Source organism: Gobio gobio (genome assembly GCF_949357685.1).
Source record: "Gobio gobio genome assembly, chromosome: 1".
NCBI classification, from domain to species: domain Eukaryota; kingdom Metazoa; phylum Chordata; class Actinopteri; order Cypriniformes; family Gobionidae; genus Gobio; species Gobio gobio.
The window spans coordinates 37,196,479-37,213,973 of record NC_137097.1 but is presented as its reverse complement, the minus strand read 5'-3'; the positions used below and the strand labels follow the sequence as shown (position 1 = coordinate 37,213,973).

The window sequence follows — 17,495 nt, the reverse complement described above, 5'->3', positions numbered from 1 at the left end:
TTTTCCCAACCCTCCCCATTACATGGCTTGGGACTTACGCACATTCACACCTATGGACAATTTAGCATCTCCTATTCACCTATACTGCATGTGTTTGGATTGTGGAGGAAACCCATGCAGACACGGTGAGAACATGCAAACTCCACACAGAAAGGCCTCCTGGCTCAGCCGGGATCTTGCTGTGAGGCAATAGATTCACCCAAGCATCCCTATACTATGCCATAAATATATACGTTTTGGAAATATAGATAGAAATAGGTAGATTAAAGTGCCAATCAGTAAATAAAATAAATATTGGTGTTTAAAAATTGTTCATCTCTATAGAGGGTATGCATTGATGTCACTTTCCCTGACAGAACATTCCTCCTCAGTCAGACTTAGATCTAATAGAGGAAACTGCGAAAACGTGAGTGAAACAAACTATTATCAGTTTAAACTAAAGGTTGGACTCGATATAAGTGTTCTTTACAACTTAAAGATCCAGTGATCCATGCATGGATATTGACATGCAGGCAGGAATCGTGTTTCCTGACATTTATATGTGCCTGATTTTGACGCCGGGGAAATACATAAAGCAAATTTTGCAGTGAATGCTTTATATAAATAGAATATAAGGTTGGTCTGAATCCGGGTGATCACTTATATTTAATTGATGATTTGTCAATACAATATATAATAATGGAAGATATAGGGTATGATTTTACCCCAAAATTCAACATATTGACACAAAATGATACTTACTGCAAATGAATTACTGAGTTTTGTTTCTGAATTCCATTGTTTCTGTGAATTACAGCGATCCATTTGCTTCTCTTTTCTGTAGCTTTCATCAGTCTGTAAAAATATACCTCAGATTTCTTGTCAAATCTATTTGTACAGTCATTCTCAAAGCTCTTTTTACCATTTTAGCTCTGTTATGTGTTTTTTTTCTTGCGGCATTCACACTGAAAACCAATGCTGCCACTCTTTTTGCCACTCAGTGGGCATAACCGCAGTCACTCCGGCCGATGTCACGTGCCTCTTTACAATGTCCATTCAGAGGAAAAGACCTTTGAAAGTGATGGACATTTGAGATCTAGAAGAATCTCTTATATTTACACATAACTCTAAATTTAAGAGGTTTTTCAGTCTTAGAAGTCAGCTTTTGTGAGCCTGAGGATTTGGTGGGTCCACAATAAAGCCCTATTTACTATCCCTAACTGAAAAAAGGCAGCCCTTTACTTGGCAGAGGTCACCATCATGAGGCTCATAACGGTACTGCTGTTCCTCATGCTGTAACTGACTGTTCACCAGTTCAGCCTTGTTTATTCTTGACACATTCACTCTGACATGAACCACAGTTGTTTAAAGTCAACATGTTCTGCAATGCACTATTCTCTAAACCAGAGGACTTCCATACAGCACTGCACATTTTGCATGTCTCCCTTATCTGACACAACCATTTCAGGTCTCTACTAATGAGCTGGTGTGTTAGACGAGGGAGACCTTGCATCCCAATGTCCATACTATCCATCCTAAGTAGTATGTTTGATTAGAATAAGTGTGTCCAAAAGCATAGTACATTAAAAAGAGTATTCCAAAACTATTTCTGGTCGATTTTCGAAACGTGGTACCTCCATACATCACGGCCGTGACCTTTCGGATGTGATGATGTCATGCGTCGCAAAGAATCACAACACCAAAGTCGAGCATTCGTGGTTAAAAAGTATACAATTTTACATTTTTTCTTGAAAATGACTGATCATTTCGCTAGATAAGACCCTATTCCTCGGCTGGGATTGTGCAGAGCCCTTCGTGCAGAGGATTCGGTTCAGAACTACAAACACAAATAAAAAGTGTTAAAAAATTACAAACATGGATGATGTCCACAACAAGTAGAGAGGTTTAGATAAGGGTTTGAGTGACTAAAAATCAACATTTAACCTGAACGAGGAAGCACCCAAAATGTGGCTTTGAAAACCCCTACTCTAAACAACAGTCAACAATGCAGAGAAAATGACAGCTGAAGCAGCAGTAAGTAGTTTGCCAAACTTCACTCTAATAAACTATTAATTATTCACTGGTAGTTGTTTGCTGTGGACAAAACAGTAAAACACATGACATCGGTATCCAAGCTGGTTGCATATTTCTGATTCACAGCTAGGAATTTTACAGTCATTTACATTTTAGTGCCTCAAGATTTTTACATTTACAAATAAATTGCATAGATGTCATGTAAATTTGCACATTAAAATGTTATAATTCTGCTCCCTTTTGGAGCCTGTCCCTGGCGGCCAGTCGATGAATTGCAGTTTAAGTCACTTCCGTATCAGCTTCAAGAGAAACTGGGGTTGCCGCTTGGTTTACCTATAAGTTCACTTGTAGTACAGATGCAGTACAAATGGAAAACTTAGTTGTAAACTAGTTGTGCACTTAACGTTTACTACACTAGTATACTTTTAGACTTGTGCACAAGTAGGCCTATACTTTTATAGGCCAATTAAATCCCAAGTGGTATTGAAACAGTACATTACAAGTACATTGATATTAGTATACTTCCTAAGTATACTTAAAATATACTATACCACTTATATAAGATAGGCTTGGTGATAAGCAAGTGGGTGGTAGAGTAGTGTTACCTTACCAGCCATTAGTGTTGGGAAGATCGGATCATTTATAGCCAAATCTCATTCAGGAAACTAAGTAATTCAGGAAACTAAGTAAAACTTTATTCAAGTAATTTGTCTACTTGTGTACGGTTAAATAAAACAATGTTGCACTTTCAATAGCCAAATATTCCACAATTTTAACATAGGCTAATAGCGGCCAAAGATAAAATAGATATGAGAAACGATTACTTTTAGGTACATCTCAACTGGTCCTCTCGTCCAAGTCGTTCGTTCTATTGCCATTGTCAGAATAGATTAGCTCACCTGAATCATTCGTTCACAAACTAAAGATTAAAAAAAAAAAAAAAAACGAATCACTCTCTGAAATATGGAGCTAGAAATATGACATAATGATCTGAATTTGAATTGTGTAAATATGAGTGTAATCCAACAAAATTGAATATTATGTTGAATTTTACATAGTTCTGAATTTGAATGTTTAAATCTTGAATATTGAAAATTTAGAGAATTGAAATGTAGGACATCTACAATTCTCTAATTGCAACTAGGATCGAGGAGTGAGGAGGATCCATATGTGACATAATTTGGTTAGTTAGACTCTTTTGAAGCGTCGACAATACATTTTGGTCCAAAAATAACAAAAACTAAGACTTTATGAAGCATTGTCTTCTCTTCTGGTTATGTTGGAATCCGCTTTCACGAGGCCACAGTGACGCTGCTGGCGTAAGACGCTGTGACGTCTTATCTGGTGCGATAGCAGATCCAGATAGCAGTTTTTGTTATTTTTGGACCAAAATGTATTGTTGACGCTTCAAAAGAGTCTAACTAACCAAATGATGTCACATATGGACTACTTTGATGATGTTTTCATTACCTTTCTGGACATGGACAGCAAAGTGTTCATACACTTACATTCAAAAGAATTGAAAGCCCTCGGACTAAATCTAAAATATCTTAAACTGTGTTCCGAGGATGAACGGATGTGGAACAACATTGGGGTGAGTCATTAATGGAAGAAATTTCATTTTTGGGTGAACTAACCCTTTAAGTCATATTTCTAGCTCCCTTGTGTAGTTCTAACGGGCAATATCATGGTCTCATAATTTGTTGTGACTTTATGTGTTATGTTTTGACTGAATTGTTTGCTTTATTTCTTGCTTTCATGCTTCTTACCTTTTACTTATATTTTATAATGGCTATTATTGATCACATAAACTGACATTTTTAACAAAAAGAGACTGGGTTGTGTTTTATGTCATATTTAATGATTACAGTGATAATCACATGCACACTTATTGAACCACGTAGGCTATTAATATTTATTTTTAAATGTAACGAAAAGAGCTGGTTGTGTTTTATATTTCGTTTGTTATAAATATACATGCAGTGAAGATAATCAATATCTGTATTGGCTGAACCACATTTGTGTGTGTGGCTAATAATGTTTTTTTTTTTTTTTTTATGAAAACGAAACGAGGCAGAGTGGTGTTTTATGACATATATCGTTTTATAAAATATACAGGAGTGAGAGCGAGCTGAGTGACGCTATCAAGAAGGCATATGCAAAGCATTGCTGTTCCATTAGCAGCCAGAGTACCGGACTTGTGTCCTGCCGTCCTCGGGAGTTCGTTCTCCCGAGTCGAACTTGGCAAGTCTGAACTTGGGCGCTGAAAGCGGCCGTCATCATCCAGGCGCAGCTCCATACTGGAGCGCTTTGAACGCGCGTCTATTTCACTTCAAACGCTCGATTTATAGGCGCATCCAATTCGCTGTGGACGCCCGAGTGGATTCAAAACGTTCAAGCGTCCAACTAGACGCGAATTTGACGCGTTGGGTGTGAACGCAGCATCACAAGTAGTCTACTAGCCTACCCAGAAGGGCGGTCATTAAAGGGACGTAAAATATGGGGGAGGCGATCTGTATGTCCTCCCGCACTATGACTCAGCAATTGCATAATGCTATAGGGGTGTTGAGTTCTCTTGGTTGCACGTATAAAACACTTTTTAAAGGCAGACAGACAGAAAGCAGACATGGCAGCCGCAGCAGTGAAAGCGTGCAACATCCTGATCACAGGAGCCAACCGGGGCTTGGGCTTAGAAATTGTTAAGCAACTCTCAGAGGATTCTTGTCCAAAACGTCATATTTTTGCTACCTGCCGTGAACCAGATGGGCCGAAGTCTGAGGTGAGTTAAACAGCTGAACAGATAACAGAAAGAGAAATCCAAATGTGCATTGTTTAATTTTGCATATTATCTTTCTTAAGGCATTGAGAGAACTGGCAAAAAAGCATCCAAGTGTGATCACTATCATTCGTCTTGGTAAATGTGCATGTGTCTTGATGCATTTTATATTTTCACTGGAATGCTAATGTAAATGATTTTTCAGATTCATATTTTTTATAGTTGAATAGCATTGCTATTTTCTGTCACTATTAGATGCTGATGATCCATGCAGTATCAAAGAGTCTGCCAAGAAAGTGGGTTCTCTCGTGGGAGAGAACGGTTTGAACCTGCTAGTGAATAATGCTGGAATTGTGGCAAAGGGCACTATACAGACCAGCAGTGTTGAGGACATGCAAAAAACCTTCAGCACCAACGTGATCGGACCCTTACTAATCATTAGGGTAATGTACATTATGAGATGTGAAACAACAATGTGTCCATTGAAAATAATGTGTTGGTGCAGATGCCTGCTGACTAACCTTTAGGCTGGGACTTTCACTGTCATGCCACCGGAACAAGCTACTTAAATAAGTGATTATGGGGAAGAACTAGTCACTGAATGTGTCAGAGTTTTCAAGGTTTATAGCATTGTACCAAAATAAAAGCTTAAACCAGCTTAACTGATTTCTTAGACTGATCAGAAAATACTTTTTGTTGCTCTGTAATTTGTTATTGCTCTGTAATTTGTATTTGGTCTGACACTTGTCGCCCAGGGTGTGTGTCCACTAGTAATGGATCACAACATTGACCTGGCAATCCACTACCCTCATTGAGAACTGTATGCGACAAATAAATATTTAATACAGAGATATGTAATTCTTTCTCTTTCCTTTATGTAGGAGTACCTACCACATCTACAAACAGCAGCCAAAGCCAGCGGGACACCAGGCATGTCCTGTAATAAAGCAGCTGTTATCAACATCTCCACTCTTGGAGGATCCATTACCAAAATGCCTTCCATGTTCACCCAATTCCCAGTGTTGCCATATTGCGTGAGCAAGGTACGCCAAAGTCTTGCTTAGGCACTTTATAAACTGAATTACATTCATTTCCCATGAATAATTGATGGCATGAGCTATTGTATTGCTCAAATGCTGTTTACCTTTCAGGCAGGTTTGAACATGCTGAGTGTTTTGGCTGCTGAGGAGTTGAAGGCGGATGAGATCCTCTGCATGGCCCTTCACCCAGGATGGGTGAAGACTGAACTGGGTGGAGAAAAGGTAAGTGTAGATTTATTAACAACAGTGTCAATTTTGTTATATTTTGAGCGCAAAGAAACATGTCAAAATGATTTTCAAATTGAGCCTACAAATACAGGATGATGAACATGAGTCTACACTCTTAGAAGAAGAAGAAGAAAGGGTTCTATATAGATGCTTAAAGGGTTCTGTCAGGTGATTCATATACACTTTAGGGGTTCCCACCATGGACCATTTTATTTAGTTTTATACATATTTAATTTAAGTTAAATTCTATAAATTAAGCAGCTCGTAAACAGAGAAATAACCTGGAACCGGTTAAACAGGAACTGTTCCTTAAACAGGAAAGTATTTTGCAGTCATTTAAGACAATTCTCCTTATATAGAACCTTTTTGATTCATTAAAATTGATTTTGGCAGACCTTAGATCTGCATGGTAAACATGGGGAAATGTGGTACACAGATTAATTTAGGGGTTTATTACCAGTCTGAAACTATTTGAGGTACAAACAGTTCTATTTTTAATGTACGATGTAGCTATTAATTTTTTAACCAGATGATTTTCATGTTTCCCAGTGATTCCTTGAGTCATGCTTATTCTAATGTACCTGGTGCTTTTGATTTTCGCCATTTTGAATTCTGTCAAACATACTCTTTTTGGATTACAGCTTTCACGTTACAACTTTTGGTTATTAAATGTATTTTCATATGATATAAAATCTAAGTTCAAAACATATTTGTTTGTTTTGACTTTCAATCTATATGTTATTTTGATCTTGTCTGATCATATATAACATTATGATCAGTCACAGGTGAAGCGAATATTGTTGGTCATCTCCTAACAAGGCCACACTGCACACACTGGCTGCGTCCGAAAACCTAGGCATATTAGGCGGTGCATATCAGTGTATATATACAGTGTATATATATCAGGAAATAAGGCTTGAGACAGACATGAACAGTTGGGTGACAGCACTATCTATTGGACAAAATGTTCCAAACTGATCATTAATTACATCTAAAATCAAGCTTAATGACTATCCATTTATTACAAGTTTGGCATGGGCCAAAAAGATTCACCTTTTTTACTTTTTTACTTTGTAAAAGTTTGTCCAATCTTTACCAAATATGGCTCAGATCATCTTCAGTTCAAGCCTCACAAAAGACTTGATTTTTATTGGATTTTTGGTGTTTAGCACCATGCTCCAGAAAAAAAATGTAGATAAAATAATTAAGATACCATTGTAAATCTACTCAAAGCCTTTGAACTTGTCTTTCTTTTTTCACCACTGAGAGTGCTCCGACCACACAAATCCATCTGTAATTGATGCGTATGCTATATTATTTTTATTTTCCAAGTTAGTGAGCTACATTTATGTTTTCATTTTCACCAGGCACCACTTGAACCAAAAGAAAGCGTGGAGGGGATGCTGCGTGTCATTGGCAGCCTTACTGAGAAGCAGCACGGTGGATTCATGGACTACACTGGAGAAACACTGCCCTGGTAAAACAAAAGAACCTCTCCCATATGAGAGGTCACGATCCAGGTCCAAACTGCCCTATTGTATCTATTTATCATAAAAGGGCACACCTATCAGCACTTAATTACAGGACACAAATGTTTATGACACACACATAACAACTTTATATTTTATATAATAAAACACTTAATGAAGCAATAAAGCCGTACTGTCATTTTTTATCCAATATGTTGAAATTTGCAAACACATTGATATCAATTATACACAGGTGTTTCAGCCACATTCAGTGGACCCCGGGATTAACAAATTGCGGAGCTCCTCAAAGACAATCCTGCTCCACTGAAATGCCCTGCTGGGCACATATATTTCCCAGCAGCCCTTCAACAACAGCCCCTAGCCACTCTCCACTCCTCTCCAGGCTCTGGTCATCCCAGCATCAGCCAGATCCTCTTGCTCCTTTGTGTCACTACTATGTCCCCGTATGTCCCAAGCGGTACAATACTTCATCCAGGCCTGTCCAAATTACTCCATAATCAAATCCGCATGGCACCTCCCAGCCAGCAATCTTCTTCCACTGCCTGTTCCTCGTCACACAGTGCCCATTCCTGGTCTAACCTAGGAGTGTATTTCATCATGGATCCCGCCATCCTGTGGCCATTCCTTTGATTGAAAGGCCTAAGCCAGAATTTGGCTTAAAATGCCCAGCTAAGATCTACTGAACCCACTACTCGCTCATGTCTGTTGAATTTAAGGAACTTTTCTGGAAAGCACCCAAGCAGTTACGTGAGCAGCATTCTGCTAAAAATCTCCCTTTGTGTAACCTGAAAAGAAAAAAAAAAGCGTACTGTATAGCTTATGAACTGCTTGATGCATATTGTATGCTAAAAATCAAGAGCTTGTGAAAACGTCTCGGTTACGTATGTAACCCTCGTTCCCTGAAGGAGGGAACGGAGACGCCACGTCGGAGTACTGACGAATAGGAATCTCGCTCGCGAGAGCCAATCTACTTCGAGTGTAACTAAACGAGCCAATGCACATTGGCATGCAATGATTGCACCAGGTGCTCATGCCACGCCGTGCGGGTATAAATGACACACAGGTGATTGCATCAAATCAGCCTTTTGCTGAGGAGCCGAGTAGGTAGACAGGCACCCCAGCAGGGTACAGAGGACATGGCGACGGGACGTGGCGTCTCCGTTCCCTCCTTCAGGGAACGAGGGTTACATACGTAACCGAGACGTTCCCATTCAGTCGGTCACTCTCGACGCCACGTCGGAGTACCGACGAATAGGAATCCCTACCAAAGCGCCATGGCCTCTGCCCCCTTCCAGTGCCCTGTGTGAGCCACCTGAGCTCTCTTACCTGATGAGATGGGGCTCACACCGGGAAGTCCATCACTGCCGTTCCGCAAGACCCGCTCAGTGATTTATTGGATAACACTGGGAAGCGTGCCCTAGTGAAGGGGACGCTGCGGAGCCCACATCGTACCCCGAAGGAGTTATGTGGAGTACAATGCTGAGCCGTAGCCCGCAACGGAGAGAGGGGGCTCAGTCCCATTGACGGGAAGGCTCTCCCAAGGGAAAGACACGGGCTTCCCGTAGGAGCGACCGTGGAAAGATATATGGGATCCTCGTAGGGTCACTCATAACCCGAGCCCAATACCGGTTCTCAAGGATTCAGCGGCAAGGGGCCTGATGCCAGACGTTCCGCCAAGTCCGGCACCGAGGGCGGTGGAGGACTCACAGAGTTTGCTTTTGGAGAATATAAGCGCCGTAGCGCAGCAAGCCGACAAGAGACGGGGCCTCTCAGTGCTTCTACCCGTTTGAGGTGAGAACACAGGAGGAGACCGGCTCTACACGAAGGCTATAGAATCTAGCGAACGTGTTGGGTGTCGCCCAGCCCGCAGCTCTACAGATGTCTGACAGCGAGGCGCCACATGCCAGCGCCCAGGAGGATGCAACACTTCTAGTAGAGTGTGCTCGCACCCTGAGCGGACAGGGCACACCTTGTGCTTGGTAAGCCAAGGTGATGGCATCCACTATCCAGTGGGCCATCCTCTGCTTGGAGACAGCCTTTCCCTTCTGCTGGCCTCCGTGACAGACAAAGAGCTGATTTGAGGTTCTGAAGCTTTGAGTTCTATCCACGTAAACCCGCAGAGCGCGGACGGGACAGAGCAAAGCTAGGGCTGGGTCTGCCTCCTCTGGGGGCAGCACTTGCAGGTTCACCACCTGGTCCCTGAAGGGAGTGGTAGGAACCTTGGGCACATAGCCAGGCCGGGGTCTCAACACCACGTGGGTATCACCCGGCCCGAACTCTAGGCACGATTCGTCGACCGAAAATGCCTGCAGGTCCCCTACCCTTTTGATGGAGGCCAATGCAGCCAACAGCAAAGTTTTCATAGACAGAATCTTTAGCTCTGCTGACTGCAAAGGCTCAAATGGGGCATTCTTGAAGTGCTCTGAGCACCAGAGCAAGATCCCAAGAGGGTATGAAGGGAGGGCGAGGAGGATTTTACCGTCTCGCCCCCCTAAGGAACCTGACGACCGGGTCGTGCTTCCCAACCGTCTTACCTTCCGTCTTATATTAGCAGAAAGTTGAAAAATGTTAGTCTACTTCACACAAGAGCCGCCATTTCCCCCTGTTGCCATGAGAACGTTTTGAAGTGACGTAATTACCCGATGCGAACGTCATCGAAAAGCTGCAAACCCCGTGGAGAAACCATAGATAGCGGAGAAACCATGATGAAGCACGCAAATTCCCATTTGCCAACAAAAATAACTGCAAAAGACAGTGCAAAGCAGTTTCCCAGTGTTTTACATGAAAGTGGAGGCAAATTATTTTGCACTCCGTGCAACTGCGTGTTGGACCACAGACGGAAGTCGATGCTGCACAACCACTTTACCACCGCCAAACATTTGAGGATGGTTGAAGCAACAGCGGAGGTAGCCAAGAAGAAGCAGCTCACCTACACCGAGGCATCAACTTCTAAAACAGTTGCCAGGGCTGAAAGAATCAAGGTCAGTAGCCTACAAGATTAAAGCACGTAAAATTAAGAAAATGTTGATAGTTAAATTGAAAACAAAATGAAACAGAGAGAGGTGTGTGTGAGTGTTAATGAGATTTCCAAGTATGTTGTGTGTGGATGTAAGTTAACATTAGGTTTAGATAGCCTAACAGTAGTGTAATTTCCCATGCAAGATGATTGATTTTGCCATGAAAGAATTATGTTTTATTTGTAGAAACACTACTGTTATGTGAAGGCTGACTGTAATTGATTCTGTTTTATACTGCAATTTTTTGTAGGTTACACTGTGTGTGTGTGTGTGTGTGTGTGTGTGTGTGTACAGTACACAATACAGCCCAATGATACAAAAGTATTTTTCTGTTTGTAGATTTGTGAAACCTGGGTTGCCACCTGCACTGCCATCAACATCCCACTGTCTAAGAGTGACCAACCTGCACTGAGGAAATTTCTGAATGAGAATGTCATCAATGGCGGCGCCATTCCAGGGTTTCACCAGCTGTTCATCTTCGGAACACAAATTAAGATATTTTAGTGTAAATCTGTTGGCTCAGAAAGGCCTCCATTGGCACAATGCACTTTACACTCTCAAGACCCTTAAAAGGTACTAAAGACGTCGTTACAAAGTCCATCTCACTACAGTGGTTCTACAATAACTTTATAAAGCGACGAGAATAGTTGTGCACAAAAAAAACCTAAATAACGATAATTATATAGTGATGGCCGATTTCAAAACACAGCATCATGAAGCTTCGAAGCGTTATGAATCAGTGAGTTGAATCAGCGGTTCGGATCGCCAAAGTCACGTATTTCAGCAGTTTGACACGCGATCCAAATCATGAATCGACTCGCTGATTCATAACGCTTGAAGCTTCATGATGCAGTGTTTTGAAATCAGTCATCACTATGTAAGTCGTTATTTAGGTTTTTTTTGCACACAAAAACTATTCTCGTCACTTTATAAAGTTATTGTAGAACCACTGTAGTGAGATGGACTTTGTAACGACGTCTTTAGTACCTTTTATGGGTCTTGAGAGTGTGCAGTGCATTGTGCCAATGGAGGCCTTTCTGAGCATCGGATTTCAACTAAAATATCTTCATTTGTGTCTGAAGATGAGCGGAGGTCTTACAGGTGTCCAACGACATGAGGGGACGTCATTAATGACAGAATTTACATTTTTGGATGAACTAACCCTTTAAGAGATTGCACTTTGTGCATTGGAAGTACTCAAATGTCTGTTTTCTATAGCTACCTCTGTTAAACAGGAAATTATTTATACATTTTTTTTGTAGCATATTCCTTTTGTAAAGCTACAGAACTGTTTGACTCAATGTTTTGTAAATTTGAGCCATGTGTTTATTAATGTCTTCAATAAAACAAGACAACTTAAATATTCCCAGCACTTTCTGTGATGTAGTGCTTTTTTTCCTCTTTCTCATCAAACCGCAGTTTTTGCAAGTTCCCGCAATTTAATCGCATAAAATTGCATAAATATCCCGCATTTTCCATCGCATTTTTTAAGAAAACGTGCCGCATAATCAAGGATTTTTGCCCGCAACAATCACAAAAAAAAGCCGCATTTTTCTGGAAGGACTGAAGATGCTTGGCAATTTCCCCGGAGCCCTTTCCAGCCTTGTGGAGGTGTACAATTTTGTCTCTAGTGTCTTTGGACAGCTCTTTGTTCTTGGCCATGTTAGTAGTTGGATTCTTACTGATTGTATGGGGTGGACAGGTGTCTTTATGCAGCTAACGACCTCAAACAGGTGCATCTAATTTACGATAATAAATGGAGTGAAGGTGGACATTTTAAAGGCAGACTAACAGGTCTTTGAGGGTCAGAATTCTAGCTGATAGACAGGTGTTCAAATACTTATTTGCAGCTGTTTCATACAAATAAATAGTTAAAAAATCATACATTGTGATTTCTGGATTTTTTTTATTTAGATTATGTCTCTCACAGTGGACATGCACCTACGATGACAATTTCAGACCCCTCCATGATTTCTAAGTGGGAGAACTTGCAAAATAGCAGGGTGTTCAAATACTTATTTTCCTCACTGTATATATATATACTGTACACTCACCTAAAGGATTATTAGGAATACCTGATCAATTTCTCAAATAATGCAATTATCTAATCAACCAATCACATGGCAGTTGCTTCAATGTATTTAGGGGTGTGGTCCTGGTCAAGACAATCTCCTGAACTCCAAACTGAATGTCAGAATGGGAAAGAAAGGTGATTTAAGCCATTTTGAGCGTGGCATGGTTGTTGGTGCCAGACGGGCCGGTCTGAGTATTTCACAATCTGCTCAGTTACTGGTATTTTCACTCACAACCATTTCTAGGGTTTACAAATGGTGTGAAAAGGGAAAAACATCCAGTATGCGGCAGTCCTGTGGGTGAAAATGCCTTGTTGATGCTAGAGGTCAGAGAAGAATGGGCCGACTGATTCAAGCTGATAGAAGAGCAACTTTGACTGAAATAACCACTTGTTACAACCGAGGTATGCAGCAAAGCATTTGTGAAGCCACAACACGCACAACCTTGAGGCGGATGGGCTACAACAGCAGAAGACCCCACCGGGTACCACTCATCTCCACTACAAATAGGAAAAAGAGGCTACAATTTGCACAAGCTCACCAAAATTGGACAGTTGAAGACTGGAAAAATGTTGCCTGGTCTGATGAGTCTCGATTTCTGTTGAGACATTCAGATGGTAGAGTCAGAATTTGGCGTAAACAGAATGAGAACATGGATCCATCATGCCTCGTTACCACTGTGCAGGCTGGTGGTGGTGGTGTAATGGTGTGGGGGATGTTTTCTTGGCACACTTTAGGCCCCTTAGTGCCAATTGGGCATCGTTTAAATGTCACGGCCTACCTGAGCATTGTTTCTGACCATGTCCATCCCTTTATGACCACCATGTACCCATCCTCTGATGGCTACTTCCAGCAGGATAACAAAAGCTCGAATCATTTCAAATTGGTTTCTTGAACATGACAATGAGTTCATTGTACTAAAATGCCCCCCACAGTCACCAGATCTCAACCCAATAGAGCATCTTTGGGATGTGGTTGAACGGGAGCTTCGTGCCCTGGATGTGCATCCCATAAATCTCCATCAACTGCAAGATGCTATCCTATCAATATGGGCCAACATTTCTAAAGAATGCTTTCAGCACCTTGTTGAATCAATGCCACATAGAATTAAGGCAGTTCTGAAGGCGAAAGGGGGTCAAACACAGTATTAGTATGGTGTTCCTAATAATCCTTTAGGTGAATGTATATATATATATATATATATATATATATATATATATATATATATATATATATATATATATATATATATATATATATATATATATACTCTAAAAAAAGGTGCTATATGGCACTAAAAGTGGTTCTTGGCTCGTAATCATAGGGGAACCTTTTTAAGTGCTGTATAGCACCAATCTTGGTGCTTCAGTGGTTCTTCAGCGGTTCTTTGGCTGAGGTGCTATATAGCACCGCTGCCATATACAGAACATGTTAAGATATTGCGCTATATAGCACCAAAAGTTCCCCTATGATTACGTCCAAGAAACACTTTTAGTGCCATATAGCACCATTTTTTCATCCATCAGTGTATATATAAGGTTTATGGTGTGTAATATATATATATATATATTTATATATTTATATATATATATATATATATATATATATATATATATATATATATATATATATATATATATATATATATATATATATATATATATATATATATATATATATATACAGTGTATGTATGTATGTGTGTATATATATATATATGTATGTATATATATCATTTCACTGCTGAATACGGGGGTGTCCAATCTGCTATCCAGCAGAGTTTGGCTCTAGCCCTGAATGAACACACCTGAATGGGCTAATCAATGTATTTAGAAACACTATGGCCAGAGATTGTCTTATTATTGGGGAGATGAGAAGGCCTGGGGTTTTAACATTGTAGTAAATGTAACTGCTAACTTGGATCACGTAAGGCACCTCAGCCTATCGTTTTATGACAGTCACAGATTACATTAGGCACAGTTTCTTGAGGATTAGTGTGTTCGTCTTGTGAATAACTGTTCTATATTTGGTGTTATATCGCTAGTAAACATAAAGTAGGACTGCTTTTATTGAGTGAAAAAAAGAGTGCAAATTGCTCTATTAGCTGCATATTACTGTGGTCACTACAGTGCACATAAAACCATTTAAGATTACACTCTAAGGAACACTGGGTTAAAAACAACCCAATTGAGTTATTTATAACCCAAGGGCTGGGTAAATATAGGACAGAACACACGTTGGGTTCATTTTACCCAGCAAAATGGGTTGTTTATTTAACCCAGCACAATGGATTGATTTAAGCCAGCATAGTTGATTAATTTGTACTATAATAAAAAGCCTGCGATAAATGACTCAACCCCTTGGTTGTTACGTCTGACCCAGGATCTGGGTAACACAAACACTGGGTTGTTACGTCTGACCCAGGAACTTTTAAAAAAAAATGTCATTAAACAACATACAATATAGTACAATATTTATAATTAAATTATTAATTTTCTCTTCATTCATGAAAATGCATTACATCAGTATCAAAGGCACACATGGTAATTGTAGTCATTACAATTCACAATATTACACAACGCCTATTATTAATGCCGCGTTCCAGGCAACACGTAACCCGTGTTTTTCCAACCTTCTACCCAATAAAAGGGAAATGGAACGGCAGTCAAACCCGTGACTTCCCACCCGTGAACTCGTACTAGATCGATGTACTCCCAGTTACGTACTCTGACGTCACATAGCCCGCGAAACCACAATGGCAGCCACTACGGATGCGGTGTTTATGAAAGTTGTAGCCTACATTAAAAACCAAATCGTTTCATAAAATAAGGTACGTTAGGTAACGTTATTTATCAAATGTTATGCATTATCAGCAGCTTTGCTAGCTCTAGCTAGTTTTCAGTCCATTGAGTGCAAGAATAAATTAATACCAAATACATTTCCAAATATACAAATAATGTAAAATAAAAGGTATTTTATTTAACAGCTTCTCTTGCCTAATGCGCCTTTTTTCTCCTCCGTTTCCCTCAAATAAGCAGGGAGTAAACACCTTTGGCATTAGAAATTCTTGTAAATGACCATAAGCCCCGTAAGGTCTGCCATTCTTTGTTTACATCTAGTTACCGCTCAGGCAGTTTGGCTTGACTTTGCCTGGAATGCTACAAAGTCGTGGTTTGAATTTGTAATTTACGGGCTCAAAAACCTGCCTGGAACGCAGCATAAATACTGCTACACATTTGCTCTAATGCCATAAATGATTCCTACCTGTCATGGCATTCCATACCCTACTCTGCTTTTTGTAAATTTAAAATAATATTTTTCTCATAATAGTTCCCTACAAAAGTAATGTTTAGCCTAAAACAGTTAGGATTAGCGGACAGGCAGTCGATTCATTAAATGATTCCTCACAAAAGCATTTTATTCAGTGTAGTGAAGCCTTTGCAATTGACATCCATTCAAAAAATGGTTTCCTTCTCTGCGTACCAGCGTTAACATTAGCCGTTACAATTTCTTCTGCTAATTTTGCAGGCTTGCCTTCCAGTTGCTTTGATATGGCTGCGTTTAAAGCCACTTTTAGACATACGCTCACAAACTTTCCTAATCACTTCCCCTCTGGGAATCCCTGTCACCATTGTGAAGTGCATTTAACTTCGTCTAGTGGTTAAGGAAAGTTTATTTGAACAGATCCTCAACCTCTCGATTTTGACCGAGGAAGCGAGTCCACTCAACATGCACACTAAAGGCAGATCCACAGACCACAGTGCAACACGATTGTGACGTCACAGCAGATCATGCTTAATTTACCCCCACCACACACAACACTCCGATACTGGAGTTATCTTAACTTCATAGTACGTGTAGCTACCTTAAGCTGCTGTTGTAGTTTATTGTATTGTCATTTTTGTTTGTGTAATTATTTTATATTTTTTTCAACAGTCCGAGCATACATACAGGCCTATAGAATGGTGTGTGAAACAAATTAATAAGGGGGGAAAAAAACTGTAAATTATAAAATCACCTCCATATCGGATTACAAAAGATCAATGACTTGGGATGTCCCATTAAAGCACATCACAAGGGATCTAGTAGTGGGCACTCTTGCAATGATGTACATCTGAGTGAACAATACGGAGGGAAGTTAGTGGGGAAGGGCATACAAAATTGGACTAGAATTCATAAAGAAAGTTCCAGACAGGTGAGTTGGAGCTAAACCTCCAAGAGATCAAGCTAACATCCTTTAGCTTGTACACCCAGGATTGGACAACCCTGGCTTAAAAAACTATTGCGAAATGACAGCATTTCCACCCCTTAACACTGCCATTTTCTTTTGTTACTATTAGATGCTGACGATCCATGCAGTATCAAAGAGTCTGCCAAGAAAGTGGGTTCTCTCGTGGGAAAGAACGATTTGAATCTTCTAGTGAATAATGCTGGAATTGTGGCAAAGGGCACTATACAGACCAGCAGTGTTGAGGACAGCACCTTCAACACCAACGTGATAGGACCAACCAACAATTTGTCTTTTGAAAGTCATGAAATTATGAAATAATGTGTTGGCCTGCTGGCTAACCACCTAGGCTAAGGCTTTCACTGTTGTGCCACTCGGACATTTTATGTTTGTGACTAGGCTATTGAAATGGGTGCTTCTGGGGAAGAGCTAGTCACTGGATGTGCCAGAGTTTGCAAGGTTCATGGCATTGTACCAAAATAAACAGTTGAAACAAGCCTTAGCTGGTCTTTCAGCCTGATCAGACCAGTTAGTCCCAAAGAAACTGCTGCACCATAAGTGAATAACCTCTGTATTGATCATTTGTTTGTTGTCAAAGAAAAAACAACAATTTTGAATTGTCATTTAGACA

The 17,495-nt window shown here is 40.3% G+C and overlaps 1 protein-coding gene across 1 annotated transcript; it reads left to right on the top strand.

Moving 5' to 3' along the window:
- The first annotated feature begins 4,271 nt into the window (after positions 1-4,271).
- LOC307130652 (C-signal) lies at positions 4,272-8,335 on the top strand. The gene is made up of 6 exons (XM_079823742.1): positions 4,272-4,792; positions 4,873-4,927; positions 5,045-5,232; positions 5,671-5,832; positions 5,941-6,051; positions 7,425-8,335. The coding sequence occupies exons 1-6, from the start codon at positions 4,640-4,642 to the stop codon at positions 7,536-7,538; spliced, it is 783 nt and encodes a 260-aa protein (XP_079679868.1). The 5' UTR covers positions 4,272-4,639; the 3' UTR covers positions 7,539-8,335.
- Positions 8,336-17,495: the final 9,160 nt, after the last annotated feature.

What these genes read in the sequence shown, in the direction of transcription:
- LOC307130652 (XM_079823742.1), top strand. Translation starts at nt 4,640, where the DNA reads ATGGCAGCCGCAGCAGTGAAAGCGTGCAACATCCTGATCACAGGAGCC. An exon ending in CAGATGGGCCGAAGTCTGAG is followed by an intron (nt 4,793 to 4,872) that starts GTGAGTTAAACA and finishes ATCTTTCTTAAG; the next exon opens with GCATTGAGAGAACTGGCAAA. An exon ending in TGCCATATTGCGTGAGCAAG is followed by an intron (nt 5,833 to 5,940) that starts GTACGCCAAAGT and finishes TTTACCTTTCAG; the next exon opens with GCAGGTTTGAACATGCTGAG.